The following is a 15934-nucleotide window of genomic DNA, read 5'->3' as shown; positions in this document are numbered from 1 at the left end:
GGTCAGGTGACAGACCCTCCTACCATAGGTACAATTTGAGGGTCGGTGACAAGACTCTCCACCTTTTCCCCGGGGCTACCCCTCCTATCATAGAGTACAGATCTAGAGCGGTCAGGTGACAAGACTCTCCTATCATAGAGTACAGATCTAGAGTGGTCAGGTGACAAGACTCTCCTACCATAGAGTACAGATCTAGAGTGGTCAGGTGACAAGACTCCTCCTATCATAGAGTACAGATCTAGAGTGGTCAGGTGACAAGACTCTCCTATCATAGAGTACAGATCTAGAGCGGTCAGGTGACAAGACTCTCCTACCATAGAGTACAGATCTAGAGTGATCAGGTGACAAGACTCTCCTACCATAGAGTACAGATCTAGAGCGGTCAGGTGACAAGACCCTCCTACCATAGAGTACAGATCTAGAGTGGTCAGGTGACAAGACTCTCCTACCATAAAGTACAGATCTAGAGCGGTCAGGTGACAAGACTCTCCTACCATAGAGTACAGATCTAGAGTGGTCAGGTGACAAGACTCTCCTATCATACAGTACAGATCTAGAGTGGTCAGGTGACAAGACTCTCCTACCATAGAGTACAGATCTAGAGCGGTCAGGTGACAAGACTCTCCTACCATAGAGTACAGATCTAGAGTGGTCAGGTGACAAGACTCTCCTACCATACAGTACAGATCTAGAGTGGTCAGTTGACAAGACTCTCCTATCATACAGTACAGATCTAGAGTGGTCAGGTGACAAGACTCTCCTACCATAGAGTACAGATCTAGAGTGGTCAGGTGACAAGACTCTCCTACCATACAGTACAGATCTAGAGCGGTCAGTTGACAAGACTCTCCTACCATACAGTACAGATCTAGAGTGGTCAGGTGACAAGACTCTCCTACCATAGAGTACAGATCTAGAGCGGTCAGGTGACATGACCCTCCTATCATAGAGTACAGATCTAGAGCGGTCAGGTGACAAGACTCTCCTACCATAGAGTACAGATCTAGAGTGGTCAGGTGACAAGACCCTCCTATCATAGAGTACAGATCTAGAGTGGTCAGGTGACAAGACCCTCCTACCATAGAGTACAGATCTAGAGTGGTCAGGTGACAAGACTCTCCTACCATACAGTACAGATCTAGAGCGGTCAGGTGACAAGACTCTCCTATCATAGAGTACAGATCTAGAGTGGTCAGGTGACAAGACTCTCCTACCATACAGTACAGATCTAGAGTGGTCAGGTGACAAGACTCTCCTACCATAGAGTACAGATCTAGAGTGGTCAGGTGACAAGACTCTCCTACCATACAGTACAGATCTAGAGTGGTCAGTTGACAAGACTCTCCTATCATACAGTACAGATCTAGAGCGGTCAGGTGACAAGACTCTCCTATCATAGAGTACAGATCTAGAGTGGTCAGGTGACAAGACTCTCCTACCATAGAGTACAGATCTAGAGTGGTCAGGTGACAAGACTCTCCTACCATAGAGTACAGATCTAGAGTGGTCAGGTGACAAGACTCTCCTACCATAGAGTACAGATCTAGAGTGGTCAGGTGACAAGACTCTCCTACCATAGAGTACAGATCTAGAGTGGTCATGTGACAAGTCTCTCCTACCATAGAGTACAGATCTAGAGTGGTCAGGTGACAAGACTCTCCTACCATAGAGTACAGATCTAGAGTGGTCAGGTGACAAGACTCTCCTACCATAGAGTACAGATCTAGAGTGGTCAGGTGACAAGACTCTCCTACCATACAGTACAGATCTAGAGCGGTCAGGTGACAAGACTCTCCTACCATAGAGTACAGATCTAGAGTGGTCAGTGACAAGACTCTCCTACCATAGAGTACAGATCTAGAGTGGTCAGATTATGTAGACACAAAACCATTGTGACAAAGACTCTCCCACCCTCTCTTAGCAGATCCACCCTCCCCGACGCCGAGAGTGGTTACGGGGCATAGGCAGCAAGAAGGTGAACGGAGGTGAAAGTGTAAAGTGCGGCTGGGGAGGCGTGACACTCAGAAAGGCGTAGGGTTTGAGCGCTGGCGCTGTGAGGAGATAATCTCGTCTAGAAAGTGGTTTGTGGTGGTTCGTGGGGGATGGAATCTCGTTGGTTGTGCCCGTTGGCTGGAGTAGCTGTGGAGGAGAGAGAAGATGTAGGAACGTATTTATTAAGGGCAGGGGAGGTAGTCGGGGGAGAATGGGTTAAGGTAGATTGAGATATTAGGTTGAGCATCAGTCAACGGACGTGCGGAGTTTTGGGAGAGTCTTGCGCTCTTCTCGCCCCTGGTGGCTTGGGTGAGTAGGGTTGCAAGGGCCCAGGAGGCGGCTGGTACGAGAGGGGGGGGGCGGGGGGAAACGGTGGGGGGGGCTCGGATTTCCCTTTTTTTTGTCTTTTTTTCGCCTGTCCCTGCTTTTCTCTAGGTGATGGGCTCCGTTATTTTAGCTTGATAAGTTTGGCAGTCGATGGATGTTCGTGTGCCGGTCTAGCATCGCACATGGTGGTTCTGAATAGGGTCGGAGTAAGTCGGGAGGGGAGGTGAGGTGGTAGAAAAGGTCTGGTATGGCGTGCGGTGGCCTGAGGGCACTACGACCCTCTGCTAATGGCGAATTTTGAAGGGCCTAGGCCATGAAGCGGGTTTAGTGCGAGGATGACGTGGCAAAGGGTGGTATTTAACGTCAGCTCGGAGTGCTGAGAAGCAAGTGGGGGGGTGAGGGAGGAGTATTGGTGAGGCTGGTGTGGGCTTAGGGGTGGGCGGGTGTTAGAGTAAGGGCGTGGGATTAGATAAGGGTATAGTTGGTATTTTGCGCGTCGTTCGGAATAAGTTCACATCGGTATGGGGGGTGTCAGGTAGTGTGCGGGTGGGATGGATGGTCCTCGGGGGGCGTGTGGGTAGAATGAATTCTCAGCTCCCAAAGGGGAGTCTCGTGCACTTCCATGCCATGGTGCCGGTCTCTGCTCCCTGCTTATGTGTTGTCGCGCAGTGCTAGTTATTACGCGCAAAAGGGGAACTTCCTTCCTCATCTTAAATTCCCAAAGAAAAACATCTAAATTACCATAGTCCGATTTTGCTGTATTTATTGATTGACTATGACAAATAAAAGCAAATAAGCTTACAAAAATAGACGAAAAGAAACAATTAAGTAAAGAAAACAAGAATCACTGAGAGTATGTTTCCTGTGAAGATGATGTACGACCATCACTTCTGTGGGTAGTGTACATAAGTACAAGGAAGGAAAACGGGAAAGACACAGGGAACTGGGATGGGAAAAAAAAAGTCGTACTGGTCGGGGCGGGGGGGAAAGTGGAAAACGGGGGAACCAGGGGGGAAGAAAAAAAAGGGAGAGAAAAGGGGGGAGAAAGGAAAGAAAAGAAAAGGAAGAAAGAAAGAAAAAAAGAAGAAGGAGGAAGAGGGGGAAGAAAAGGGGGGGGAGAAAAGGGGGGAGGGGAAACAAGATACCAGGAATTTCACTGTGCGTCCGTTCAGTGCAAGGGGGAGTCTATTATTTCATGGAGGTTGGGGGGGTAAACTCTTCGCTACACGTCTTGTGTGGAAATTAACTGCTGTGGCTTGGGTCCGTGGATCGGGTGGGTGACGGATCCCGACGTACGTGGACGGTGTAACACGCTACGGTGTGAATCTAGTCAAAACAATTCGCTGGCAGTCACTCTGGATGTTGGAAATAATGGAATGCAGTCAGCGTTGTGTCAGCAACCCTTGTGCCCAGGATATAAGTCATTCACCTATATAAAAAACAACAACCAGGAACCACCCAAGACAGAAACTATAGCAGTATCTCATTTTAACAATTCACGAGTATCATTTCTTTATTGGCAATTTCATTTTTTTCTATTTATCTTCAAACTTGTTGTTTCAGATGCACTTGAATATAGATGTATTAGCATCTGTTTAATCATTTAGTCATCTTTCAGGTCACTTGTTTACATCATATGGTACACGGCCCTTGGAGAGGTTCTACAACACGATGGGATTTGGAAATCAATCTATCTTACTTCTGTGGAAACTTCACACTGAGATGGCGTCACAAGGTATTCTCTGTGTTATCTGGGTTATTTCACGTTTTTTATATTTAAAGAGTAGTTAAACCATAATAAATTTGTGGATATATTGCTGTGGCTTCCATATGTTACCGCTTCCTCTCCCTTGAGGTTCACATTACTTCAATACCCCTTATGACCAGAAAGTCAACTGTTGACTGTTGAAAAATCAGTTAAATAATTTGTATCATATCTTTAACCAAATCTACTCTCAAGTGTACATTAGAATAGTTGTTTTGCTTGTAGCTCAGTGTCTTCATTCTGAGGAGACTACTAATATCCTTATAGATGTAGAAAATATCTGTAGAAAATACAATGCAAATTATGGGGACGAACCGCCTATATCTAATCCATTACGTTGTCACCGCCTCCGTCTCTAATCCCTCTGATATCTTAACGCGGCGTGGCGCAAACGGCTGGCTGCAAGCGCCTGGCGGCTCTCGCTCTGTGGGGGCGGCCCTTATCGCCCGGCGCGCCGACGCTCTAGGGCTAATCGTGCGCGTCGATTAAGGGGCGCGCGCACGGCGCGCGTCTCGCCACGGTCCTCCCCTCCTCCTTTCACCTCCTCTAGACGTGTTCTTTTGCACCCTCCCTCTCTCCCTACCCTTACCTCGAATCTTCGTTTCCTTTGCCACTCTCATGCCTCCCCTCGGCCTTCCATCCTCTAGAGTGGTCAGTTGACAAGACTCTTCCACCATAGAGTACAGATCTAGAGTGGTCAGGTGACAAGACTCTCCTACCATACAGTACAGATCTAGAGTGGTCAGTTTACAAGACTCTCCCACCATAGAGTACAGATCTAGAGCGGTCAGGTGACAAGACTCTCCTATCATAGAGTATGGATCTAGAGTGGTCACCTAGACTCTCCTATGACAGTGTTCAGTCCCCTTTATTGTTGTAAAGCCTATACAGACCAAATCTAATCAGGATTCTTGTATATCTATACATTTTGGTTGATTTTGAGAATTTACATAAGCTCTTCAATGAATATCAAAATGATCTCAAATCCACCTTCAATAAGCAATGTAGACCACACTTAAACCAATTTTTTTGGTTAATTCTAAAGAGAACTGAAGTAGAGAAGGTAATGTAAAATTAAACATAATCCTATTTATAACTACATGTATTATTTAGATTTTTCCCCCGCACTGATAGCTATTTTAGCTAAGGGTATATGAAACAGATCCTAGAGGGATCCTCGATGCCCAACATCACTGTGATCTTTATTGTTCTATGTAAGATTGAATTTTTCTCTACTTTTACCTTCTTTCCCTCTTAGTGATTTGACAAAAGTGCATCCTTCATAGGAAATCTAAAAAAGATCTAACAAAAACTTTCTAAGAAATAGCGAAAACAAATTCTACTGTTAAAATCCAAGGTGAATGCCTGTCGAACATTTTGTTTTTCAAATAATTACTGAAATTGTAAGGACACATTTAGGGACTGAGGGTAAACAACATATCAAGCATGAGAGAAATCATCCCAGTACTTTCAAGGAAACAGAGATGACAAACTTCAATGTTTGGTTTGTTTTTGTTTAACGTCCTATTAACAGCCAGGGTCATTTAAGGACGTGCCAGGTTTTGGAGGTGGAGGAAAGCCAGAGTAACCGGAGAACAAGAGATCCCAGAGGGATCTTGGCGCCCACCATTGAATGATCTTCATAGGTTCCATGTCAGATTGATCTTTTCTCTACTTTTCCCTTCATTTTACTAATCTGTGCAAATTCAGACATCCCTCCAGTACTTTTCAAACAAGGGAATCCTAGCTATATAAGAAATTTGAGATTTAACGATAATGGCTGTTTGTTTGCCAGGTTGTTTTCAGGACAGACTGGTCCAAAAATGCAATACAAGGGACCAAGGGGAACCTACTTATGAAATTTGAGAAAGATCCATTCAGTACTTTCTCAGAAATAGCGATAACAAACTTCAATTGTCAAAATCCAAGATGGCGGTCTGTCGGCCATATTGTTTTCCAATTGATCTCAAAATGCAATAAGCATAACGAGCCACCAAGGGGAACCTCCATATGAAATTTGAGAAAGATCCATTCAGTACTTTCTCAGAAATAGCGATAACAATCTTCAATTGTCAAAATCCAAGATGGCTGCCTGTCGGCCATATTGTTTTCAGATTGGTCTCAAAACGCAATATGCATAACTAGGCACCAAGGGAAACTTACATATGAAATTTCAGAAAGATCCATTCAGTACTTTCTCAGAAATAGTGATAACAAACTTCAATTGTCAAAATCCAAGATGGCTGCCTGTCGGCCATGTTGTTATCTGATTGGTCTCAAAACGCAATATGCATAACTAGGCACCAAGGGGAACCTACATATGAAATTTCAGAAAGATCCATTCGGTACATTCTCAGAAATAGCGATAACAAACTTCAATTGTCAAAATCCAAGATGGCTGCCTGTCGGCCATGTTGTTTTCCAATTGATCTCAAAATGCAATAAACATAAGGAGGCACCAAGGGGAACCTACATATGAAATTTGAGAAAGATCCCTTCTGTGCTTTCTCAGAAATAGCGATAACAATCTTCAATTGTCAAAATCCAAGATGGCTGCCTGTCGGCCATGTTGTTTTCAGATTGGTCTCAAAACGCAATATGCATAACTAGGCACCAAGGGAAACCTACAAATGAAATTTGAGAAAGATCCCTTCAGTACTTTCTCAGAAATAGCGATAACAATCTTCAATTGTCAAAATCCAAGATGGCTGCCTGTCGGCCATATTGTTTTCCGATTGGTCTCAAATTGCAATATGCATAACTAGGCACCAAGGGGAACCTACATATGAAATTTGAGAAAGATCCCTTAAGTACTTTCTCAGAAATAGCGATAACAAACTTCAATTGTCAAAATCCAAGATGGCTACCTGTCGGCCATGTTGTTATCCAATTGGTCCCAAAATGCAATATGCATAACTAGGCTTCAAGGGGAACCTTCATATGAAATTTGAGAAAGATCCCTTCAGTACTTTCTGAGAAATAGCGATAACAAACTTCAATTGTCAAAATCCAAGATGGCTGCCTGTTGGCCATGTTGTTTTTCGATTGGTCTCAAAACGCAATATGCATAACTAGGCACCAAGGGGAACCTACACATGAAATTTGAGAAAGATCCCTTCAGTACTTTCTGAGAAATAGCGATAACAAGAATTGTTTACGGACGGACGGACGGAGGGACGGACGGAGGGACGGACGGACGGAGGGACGGACCACGGACCACGGACGCAGGGCGATTTGAATAGCCCACCATCTGATGATGGTGGGCTAAAACCCACCGGCTTACAATCTGTACCTGGCAAATGCCCCACGTAGGTTACGAACTCGCAATCCAGGTGGAGGGCTAGTGATAAAGTGTCGGGACACCTTAACCACTCAGCCACTGTGGCTCCCAATATCACAATCAAAGAATATTAGATGGTCGCTCGTTGGCTATTTTGTTGAAACAATAAGACTCAAAGTTAAATGGGCGCATGTTGCAACTAGGGACGAAGAGAAACCTACAAATCAAGTTTAAGAGATATTCTTCTAGTATTTCAAGAAATAGCTATGACAAGTACGGTTGACGGACAGATGATGGACCACAGATGCCCTTCAGAAGGGTGATTTGAATTTGATGATGGTAGACAAAAAACATACAAAATGGATTAGTATATGGATTTTATATATATATATCTCATTTTCTTAACCAATATAAGTTTGGAAAGTCTGACATATGGTTTTTGAAAAAGTTAACATTTTTTCATTGAAAATAGATTTGATATTTAGTCATTTTCCTATCCTGTCAAAAGCCCTAACAGATCTAGATAACAGAAACTATACTCACTGATGATCAGGTTTTGTTCTTATACGTCCAGCTACTATCTTTCCGTAGCCTCCCCGTCCTTCATCAAAGTCTGTTCTGTATTCATCTCGTACCTGAAAAATAAAGGAGAAAATCAATACTCAGGGGTGCATGCTTGCATTCCACATTTGAGAAAGGTTTCTTTGAGAAATAGAGAAGTCAATTTTTTAACAGGCAAAATCCAAGATGGCCATGCACAACTAGGCTTCAAGGTGAACATACATCAAAACATTTGGAGAAAAATATATCCCGAGTTTAATAGCAATGATAAACTGTTTTATACATAGGTGTATCACATGTAAGTACTGTCTGTCACTTAAACTGATAGTTAATGTTTTAGATCAGTTGTGAGCTTTTGACTCTTGTGCTTTCAATGACAGATATCTATTTGACCCTTCATATTTATGGTTTGACTCCAGAAATTGTCACATGACAACAAGAAACTGACAGCCTTACCAATGGGAATATTTATATTACAACTGGGAAAGAAGATGACCTCGTTTCAGCCATCTTGTTTATTTCCCTCAGACTCTCAAAAGTAAATGTGCCTAACTAGAGACAAAGGGTATAATCTGACATTTTAGAATGACATACAATGTATCCAGAACTTCTAGAGAAACATCACTTGTTTTAGGACCAACATGTCATGACCAAGATCATTCCAAACAAGCAATAGGGCCGCGGTGGCCGAGTGGTAAAGGTGTCCCGACACTTTACCACTAGCCCTCCACCTCTGGGTTGCGAGTTCGAAACCTACGTGGGGCAGTTGCCAGGTACTGACCGTAGGCCGGTGGTTTTTCTCCGGGTATTCCGGCTTTCCTCCACCTCCAAAACCTGGCACGTCCTTAAATGACCCTGGTTGTTAATAGGACGTTAAACAAAAACAAACAAACCAACCAAACAAGCAGCTGATGATGGCCTGAAAATTGGTAATGCTCTGCTTCCACAGAACCAACAACAATCTTTAATGAAATTCTCAAAACCAATGGATGGTTATATCTCGTTATCATTACAAGAGGGTTAACAAATAGGGTTAACACACTTCAACTAATACAAGAGGAATCGAAATGAAATCCAAGAACACGCACAACTAGGGATCAAGGAACCTAAAGGTGAAATTTGAGAGATCCATGAAGAACTTTCTGAGAAATAGCAATTACAAAGATTGTCTACAGACGGAGGGACAATGGGCAACAAACCACAGGGGAAAAAATAAATAAATAGCCTACTTGATAATGGGCAGTGGTGGGCTGAAAAGAAATGTTATTTTCAAATTTCTTTATCCACCCCTACGTGGTCAACCATGTCAATAAGAGATTATCTTGACATGTTAACTTACCTGTCCTCCACTCTTTCCTCTTCCATACTGTCGTCCCTCTTTGAACCCAGCATCCCAATCTGTCCTCACAATTCGGTCATCTAGCCTTGTACCGTTGACGTATCTCAGAGCATTGGCGGCATCCTCACGTAAGTAATATCTTGACGTTGATTAAGGATTACAGGATAAAGACTGATGTACAGCTAATTATGACAGACCTAGCCGTGATAAAATACCAGAATGCTTGAAATCTAAAATCAATTATCATATTCCTTGTTGGTTAGATATGAGTTTTCTAACTCTAAGCTACTGTATGAAAATAATCTATCGGTAATTTTATCTGATAATCAAAATCTATCCATGCTTTATCCTAGTAATACCTGTACACTATATCATAAGGACTGGTCATCCAGCAATAACAAACATTAACAGACTCCTTATACCCACTATGTCACCAGGATTGCGGACTAATACATGTACACCCTTCCCAATCCACCCTGTCTCTGACTATGTCACTAGAATGACTGACCAATGACCTTTTCCCAATTTAACCTGATCCCCACTCTGTCATCAGGATTGCTGACTAATACCTCCTCCCCAATCCACCCTAATTCTCACTCTGTCACCAGGATGGCTGACCAAAACCTCCTTCCCAAACCACCCTTATTCTGTCTCCATCCTGAACTCAACTGTAACTGTCACCCAATCCTCCCAGATTCCCACTCTCACAAAAAAGGGGAAAACAGCATGCAAAGATGCACAACTTCAATGCACATTGTGCTGCTTACGTATTTTGAGAAGTTTTCATGAAAAAGGGCCATAACTGCCATAAAAATAGCCAATCCAAAAGGTAAGCTAGCCCACATGCACATCTTCAGTGTGAGATGACTAAACAATCCACAAAGTGTACCTGATATGAATTTACATTATCTTTAAAATATGTAAATTTCAATAAGATGTAAGAAAATAAATAACTGGATATTTATGATGAACTATTAAAAAATAAACAAGAGTACTCTAGGGAGCTACTGTCCCATGCAAAAATGAAATGCATTATTGCATCATGTGAACACAAATATTGAAAAGCAAAACCATTCATTGTCTAATCAAAATGCCACTAAGGAAGTATAATTTCATTTCATAGCAAAGTCTACAAAGATTGGAAAAAATGGTTGTAAACCAAGTGGGGATCTACAGATCTGTATACAAGCATGTAACTTTAGCAATAAAAGTTGAATCAAAAGGCTCCCCTAGGGAAACATATATAACTGCATGTCATAATTAAAAAGTTTACTAAGTTTCAAGACGATCAGTTGAAAAATGCAAGAGATCTTCAGAGAAAAATCAAATACTAAAACAAAGTTGAATCAAAGTGTCGTTCAGGATGTAGAATATCTCCGTACAAACGAAAGTGTACATCAGAGAGAGCCATAATGATATATAAAAATCTCGTCAAATTTTGAAAGGTGTATGAAAATAGATACGTTACAAAAAAAAAAAAAATTGGGATAGGGAAATTTCTGTGACCAAGTGACTTCTGCACATTTCTATGTTTACAGGTAATTAAAGGATACTCTAAAAAACAAAATCCACAAGGAGTTTTCTGAACTTTGTCCAGTCCCATTACGATCCTCTTGACATCTCCACATTTAGAGAAAAGTTCATGAATCTGTTCCTCTGTTGTATAAAAAGATAGATTGCCTACATACAGGGTAGAACTCGTTGCTAGCAATCTCTCTTGTTCTGCACGATTGCCCTGAAATTAAAGGACAGAAAAACATAAAATAATAATTTTCAACTATGTCTTGACCTTCTTAAATACTGGTAGCAAAAACGAGAAATCCCAGAGAGATGTTGGTGCCCCTGCTGTATGATCTTTAGTTAATTAACGAAAGTCTCATAAAAGACAAAGATGAACCTACAAATGAAGTCTGAGAAATATCCCTCAAGTACTTCTGAAGAAAAAGTAATAGCAGGAATCATTATTTTTATTTACTTGCACGTCTAGATAACCACACCTTTTTGCGTCTTACTTGAATATGCAATACTGTACATGTGACTACCGTTTCTTAGTCAAGATGACAGAATGAGTCGTCATTTTCCAACCTTGCCAGATACTAATATTAAAAAGAATTTGATTAAATAGATTCTCTTGCTGACAACACAAGGAATTCAATGAAGAGAGATGGGAAAGTTGTCTTGTCCATCAATATCTGGATGAGACACATACATGTATCTAAACTGATATTGAGGCTTATAATTAAATGATTCCAAGCTTATACATTTGTGACACAAATTTTTAATTTATTTCAAAAATGTATAGTTGATGTGGCGATGATCCTCTTTTTCCAATAAAATGCAGTCCTCTATTGAGTATTATTGCAGTATTGTCCATACATGCAAAGACAACAAAAGTGCAAATAATTACAAGCGCAGATTAAAAACAGGCTAATGGTGTGATTATCTCAGCATGCAGACCAGTAACTCCTGCTAAAAAACATATATATAAATATATTTCTTTCTCTAAAAACATTAATGAATACAAACATAGATATGTAAATGTCAGTCATAATGATGTCACTGTAAATATACATGTATATACTTCTATACTATACAAATATTCAGGTATGATTACTTGAATACGGTACGTATGAAAGGAAATAGTATGCAATGGATGCTTGTATGTATCAAGAGTGTTTGAATTTGTGTTATGAAAAAAATTGATATTGGAAAAAGGAACGAATGAATTGTCAAATTGTGTACATGTCATGTGTATGTTTTTTGAAAACTGAATAAAAATATGTTAATTTTTTTTTTTAATCCTCCTTAAATAGGTCCAGGGAGATACTATCCACTGCTCTCCATGAAAAACTGTCCCAGATCATGATAATGTCTAGAAAGAAGGACTGTGAATCTGTGTGTGGCCTCTGCATGGCTGCTGATGATGTTGGACGTAGCTCTAATGGTAGAACTGCTATAAGACCATGCACTATCTTGTACTTCATATGACTTTACCAGGTGCTTGCAGCTTGCCACTCTAAAAGTGCCATTGATGTTAATTTGTGTGTAGATGTTGATCACAAATCAAGTCGATTGCAGTTGTACTGCCTCCAACTTCTGGAAGTTGTAAACTGTGTGGGGTCCAATACTATACATGCTTACTCCGACAAAGATCTTATTCTTGGGAAGCGGATATATTATGATTACCACTTTCTACCTTCAAAGACTCCAGGAAACTTATGCCTGGAAACTTACCACTGATATAAACTACTTCAAGATGTTTACAAGTGATAACCTCTAGATCTACAACCGTGATTGATATATTTACCGGATTCATCCAGCACATTTACTTTACTTGTTTCCCTAATTGTGAACTCCACCGAATTGTTCTGGATATTCATTCTAGCCAACAAACTAAGTATTGCTTATATATGGACCCAGCATTACCAAAGGAAACTTCTATGGAAATCTACCAAATTAACCAATGATGAACACATATCCAAAACAGACCAACTCTTCTGCCTGAAAGTTATTTTGTCACCACATGCCGGATCTCTGCTGCTTATGTACATGTTATTATGATGTGAACTTTACCATACTTCCCAGGATACCTACGGAACTTTCCGTTGCTAGGACTGTTCCTTCTTTGGGACATATCCTGACAGAACTTTCAGTACCTCCTGAAGCCGTCAGATGTCTGATCGATTGCTATTATACTTTTCGCAGTTGTCTTTTAACTTTATATCTCTAGAAATCACTTGAACATTTTCATACTTATCATGCATTTTAATACTTTGTATTGTATAAATATTGCTTTATTATTATTTTTCTTAACACATCTTGTAATTTAGGCTCTTATACTACTGAACAAGGACTTGAACTTTACTATTATCTACCTAATTTATGTAACAATCTTTATGCAATTTAGACCAATCATTATGTCGATGCTTTGTTGCTCCCTTACTACTTACTCTGTAACTTATGATGTCATCATGTTGGCCTTTGTTAGTCACTTGACCTCTAGATCTATTGTTATTCAGCTTCAAAATTTAACAGTCACACTAATAAATTGTGTCCTGATGCTGGCCTGCCTAGCAGGCCGAAACATGTCGGCAGGATCATTTTCAAACCTGGACTCTGGAGTTGCTGCTCTTCTTTCATACCTTGATTTTTCTACTTTTTAAGAGCGCCCTGAATACCATGTGGTATCCTCCTGAGACCTAGAAGACAAACTTTCCCCTAAAATACACTGAATGAACATTGGTTCTTTCCCCACTTTAATTTATAAAGATCTAACTAGTTATGTTTAACATGTGGCCTTTGTGCTCTGTGTACAGTGTTGTTGGTTGCACACTATGCAAGTTCCGATAGAGTTTGCTTTCTTTGTAATGGTTCATTCCAACTAAGTCTTGGATCCATGGCAGATTCCACTAACGATGTTGTAGATGCTGGCTTTACGACTACATTTGATTGTTACTCTCAGTAGTTGGCATTTACTGGGGTTGAACTCCATCTGCCAGTCTACATCCCATTGCAGAAGACTATAGTCTTTTGTGTCATTGCTTGATTGGATCTTTCAGTAGAGCAAACAGTCAATCGCCAAAGAGTCTCATGACAAATTATGTACATACTGGCAGGTCGTTGTTGAAAAGGAGAAACTGTCAGTGACTCGATGTCATGCTTCCCGAGACATTCCATATTGGACGTAAGGCATTGCATGCTTCATCTCTTCCTGTCAGCTACAACCAGCTTCTGGTCTCCAGCACTCAGGAAGTCTCATTGTAGAGTAGACCTAGACTCCATAATGGTGTGCCTGGTAGATTAAGCTCTCCAAGATCCTTACTCTTTGCCCTGTATTGGACTGTCAGAATAAGCTGGGACTCACGGGACATATTTTTACTGAAACCATGCATATGCTAGCTGTGCATCAATACGTTATAAATCAGAGTTTATTATACGTCAAAACAGGTTACACTCAAATTCTGGAGTATGAATCATAAGGCTATGTATAATATCGTCCCCGGGTCTTAAACATACGATGTTCGTGCTTTTCGATTCTGCGTAAGTAAAAAATGGTTTTGGACTGATGAATTGACAGTACAGTATACGGATACTTATGCGTCAAAACTGGTTACTTACAAATTCCCTTCAACTCGCCATACAGTAGAGACACGGACGCATTGGCTGTCTGTATGCTTACCTTGAAATGTTGATCTCTGTAGGAACTGATGGCGGCAGAGCCTGAAGGCACATACAGTTTTGTTGTCATATTGCCTGTTCCTCTGTCGACTCTAGGCCTAATCGACTTTCAGCTTGCTTTCTTTTTCTTCGTACCGATCGCACCGGATGTTTAAAGCGCCACCCAGTGGCAAATCTAATACCCTGAATATCCAGTCGTAGGTGAAGCTATCATAATGTCAGGAAATGTCAAGTACGTAAATTTTCGGTGTCAAAATGTAAAAAAATTGTAAAAATGGTGAGACGATGAAGCATAATCATCTGATGCATGTACAAGTGAGTATTAAACTTACACATTCTTCATATTTTATTGTCCATTATTTGATAAAGAAAATGATATCAGATCTAGACAGAGAAAAACTCCTCTCAAGCTTCAGTGGAAGATAATGGAGATTAGTGATGAGCGACACTTTAGATTTTCGGGGGATTTTGACCAACTCGATACAAAATACAGGATCCACTAACGATAATGTAACGAGAAGCAATGATCAGGAAAATATTAAATTTAGGTCGCACGGCCGGAAATATTTTTTCTACAATCTTGCTATGGTTTTGCAGGTGTGACTCACCAGCTTCGAATCATTTAATGACGTCACTAGCAGACGACTCTTTGGTCGGTTGCATTGCCTATTCTATCGGTTTCTAGTGCAAGTTTATGCCAAAGAAGTTCAGGCTTCTAACTATGACAATAGGGCTAAAGAATGTTCTTGTTTTAGTGGATGATTTCAGACCACGATATACAAAATGTTTTCGTATAGGATGGTTTTATTTGTACATAAAACATAATTTGTATCCTTAAAAAGGCCCCATGGACCTGCATTACAGTACTATGCTTATATCGCTAGTTTAGAAATGGAGTTGCACCATGGAAAATCTTATATTGTTGGAAAAAGAATTGGTGAAGTGCATAGGAAGAAAGTTATCCAGTTGAATGAATGAAATTAATAGTCTAGCTGAGTATTATGATCATAAAACATTTCAATTTTCATTCAATTATCTGCCTCAAAGCAATAAGGATACAAAACTGATTTATAGTTAATTATATAATAGTAAAATGCTACAAGAAAACATGTTTCCCTCAGTTGAAGTGTAGAGCAACTGTCGTAATTTATCACAGTACATAAATTAGTACACCTGACAAGTTTTTGCGTTTTCATCCAGGTGGCAGAGGCCTTTTTTGTTCATATTGTGACTGACCAATGCCAGACTTTTGTCATATTTTTGCCATAGATATATCGCTTCCAATAAAGTTCATTTGGAAAACAAAATCTGACTCGTACAGCTCTCTTCAAGGAAAATGGATAACGAGTAATTAAATATTTTATCAAAAAGATTATCCCAGTTGTTGATTGCAATTGGATGTGCAATTGCAAATATTTAGGGAAAATATCATTTGATCAGAATATAATGAAAACTGAATACGAATCTACCAAGTATAATTGATAACAGCGTT

At 40.5% G+C, this 15934-nt stretch overlaps 1 protein-coding gene across 1 annotated transcript; it reads right to left on the bottom strand.

Annotated features, from left to right (window-relative positions):
- Window positions 1-7884: 7884 nt before the first annotated feature.
- On the bottom strand, window positions 7885-14622 carry LOC117320848 (nuclear cap-binding protein subunit 2-like). The gene is made up of 4 exons (XM_033875332.1): window positions 14444-14622; window positions 10818-10999; window positions 9265-9403; window positions 7885-7999 (listed from the first exon to the last, which is right to left on the bottom strand). The coding sequence occupies exons 1-4, from the start codon at window positions 14510-14512 to the stop codon at window positions 7904-7906; spliced, it is 486 nt and encodes a 161-aa protein (XP_033731223.1). The 5' UTR covers window positions 14513-14622; the 3' UTR covers window positions 7885-7903.
- Window positions 14623-15934: the final 1312 nt, after the last annotated feature.

The sequence above is a fragment of the Pecten maximus genome, unplaced genomic scaffold, assembly GCF_902652985.1.
Source record: "Pecten maximus unplaced genomic scaffold, xPecMax1.1, whole genome shotgun sequence".
Taxonomy (NCBI): Eukaryota; Metazoa; Mollusca; class Bivalvia; order Pectinida; family Pectinidae; genus Pecten; species Pecten maximus.
The sequence above is the reverse complement of the archived record's forward strand: the minus strand, read 5'-3'. Positions and strand labels throughout refer to the sequence as shown.

Bases quoted from the DNA above. Each gene is read 5' to 3' on its own strand.
- LOC117320848 (XM_033875332.1), bottom strand. From the start codon at position 14,512: ATGACAACAAAACTGTATGTGCCTTCAGGCTCTGCCGCCATCAGTTCC. The intron at 11,000-14,443 runs GTAAGCATACAG...CTTTAATTTCAG, and splicing joins ACAGAGATCAACATTTCAAG to GGCAATCGTGCAGAACAAGA. The intron at 8,000-9,264 runs GTAAGTTAACAT...TTTATTTTTCAG, and splicing joins GAGGAAAGAGTGGAGGACAG to GTACGAGATGAATACAGAAC.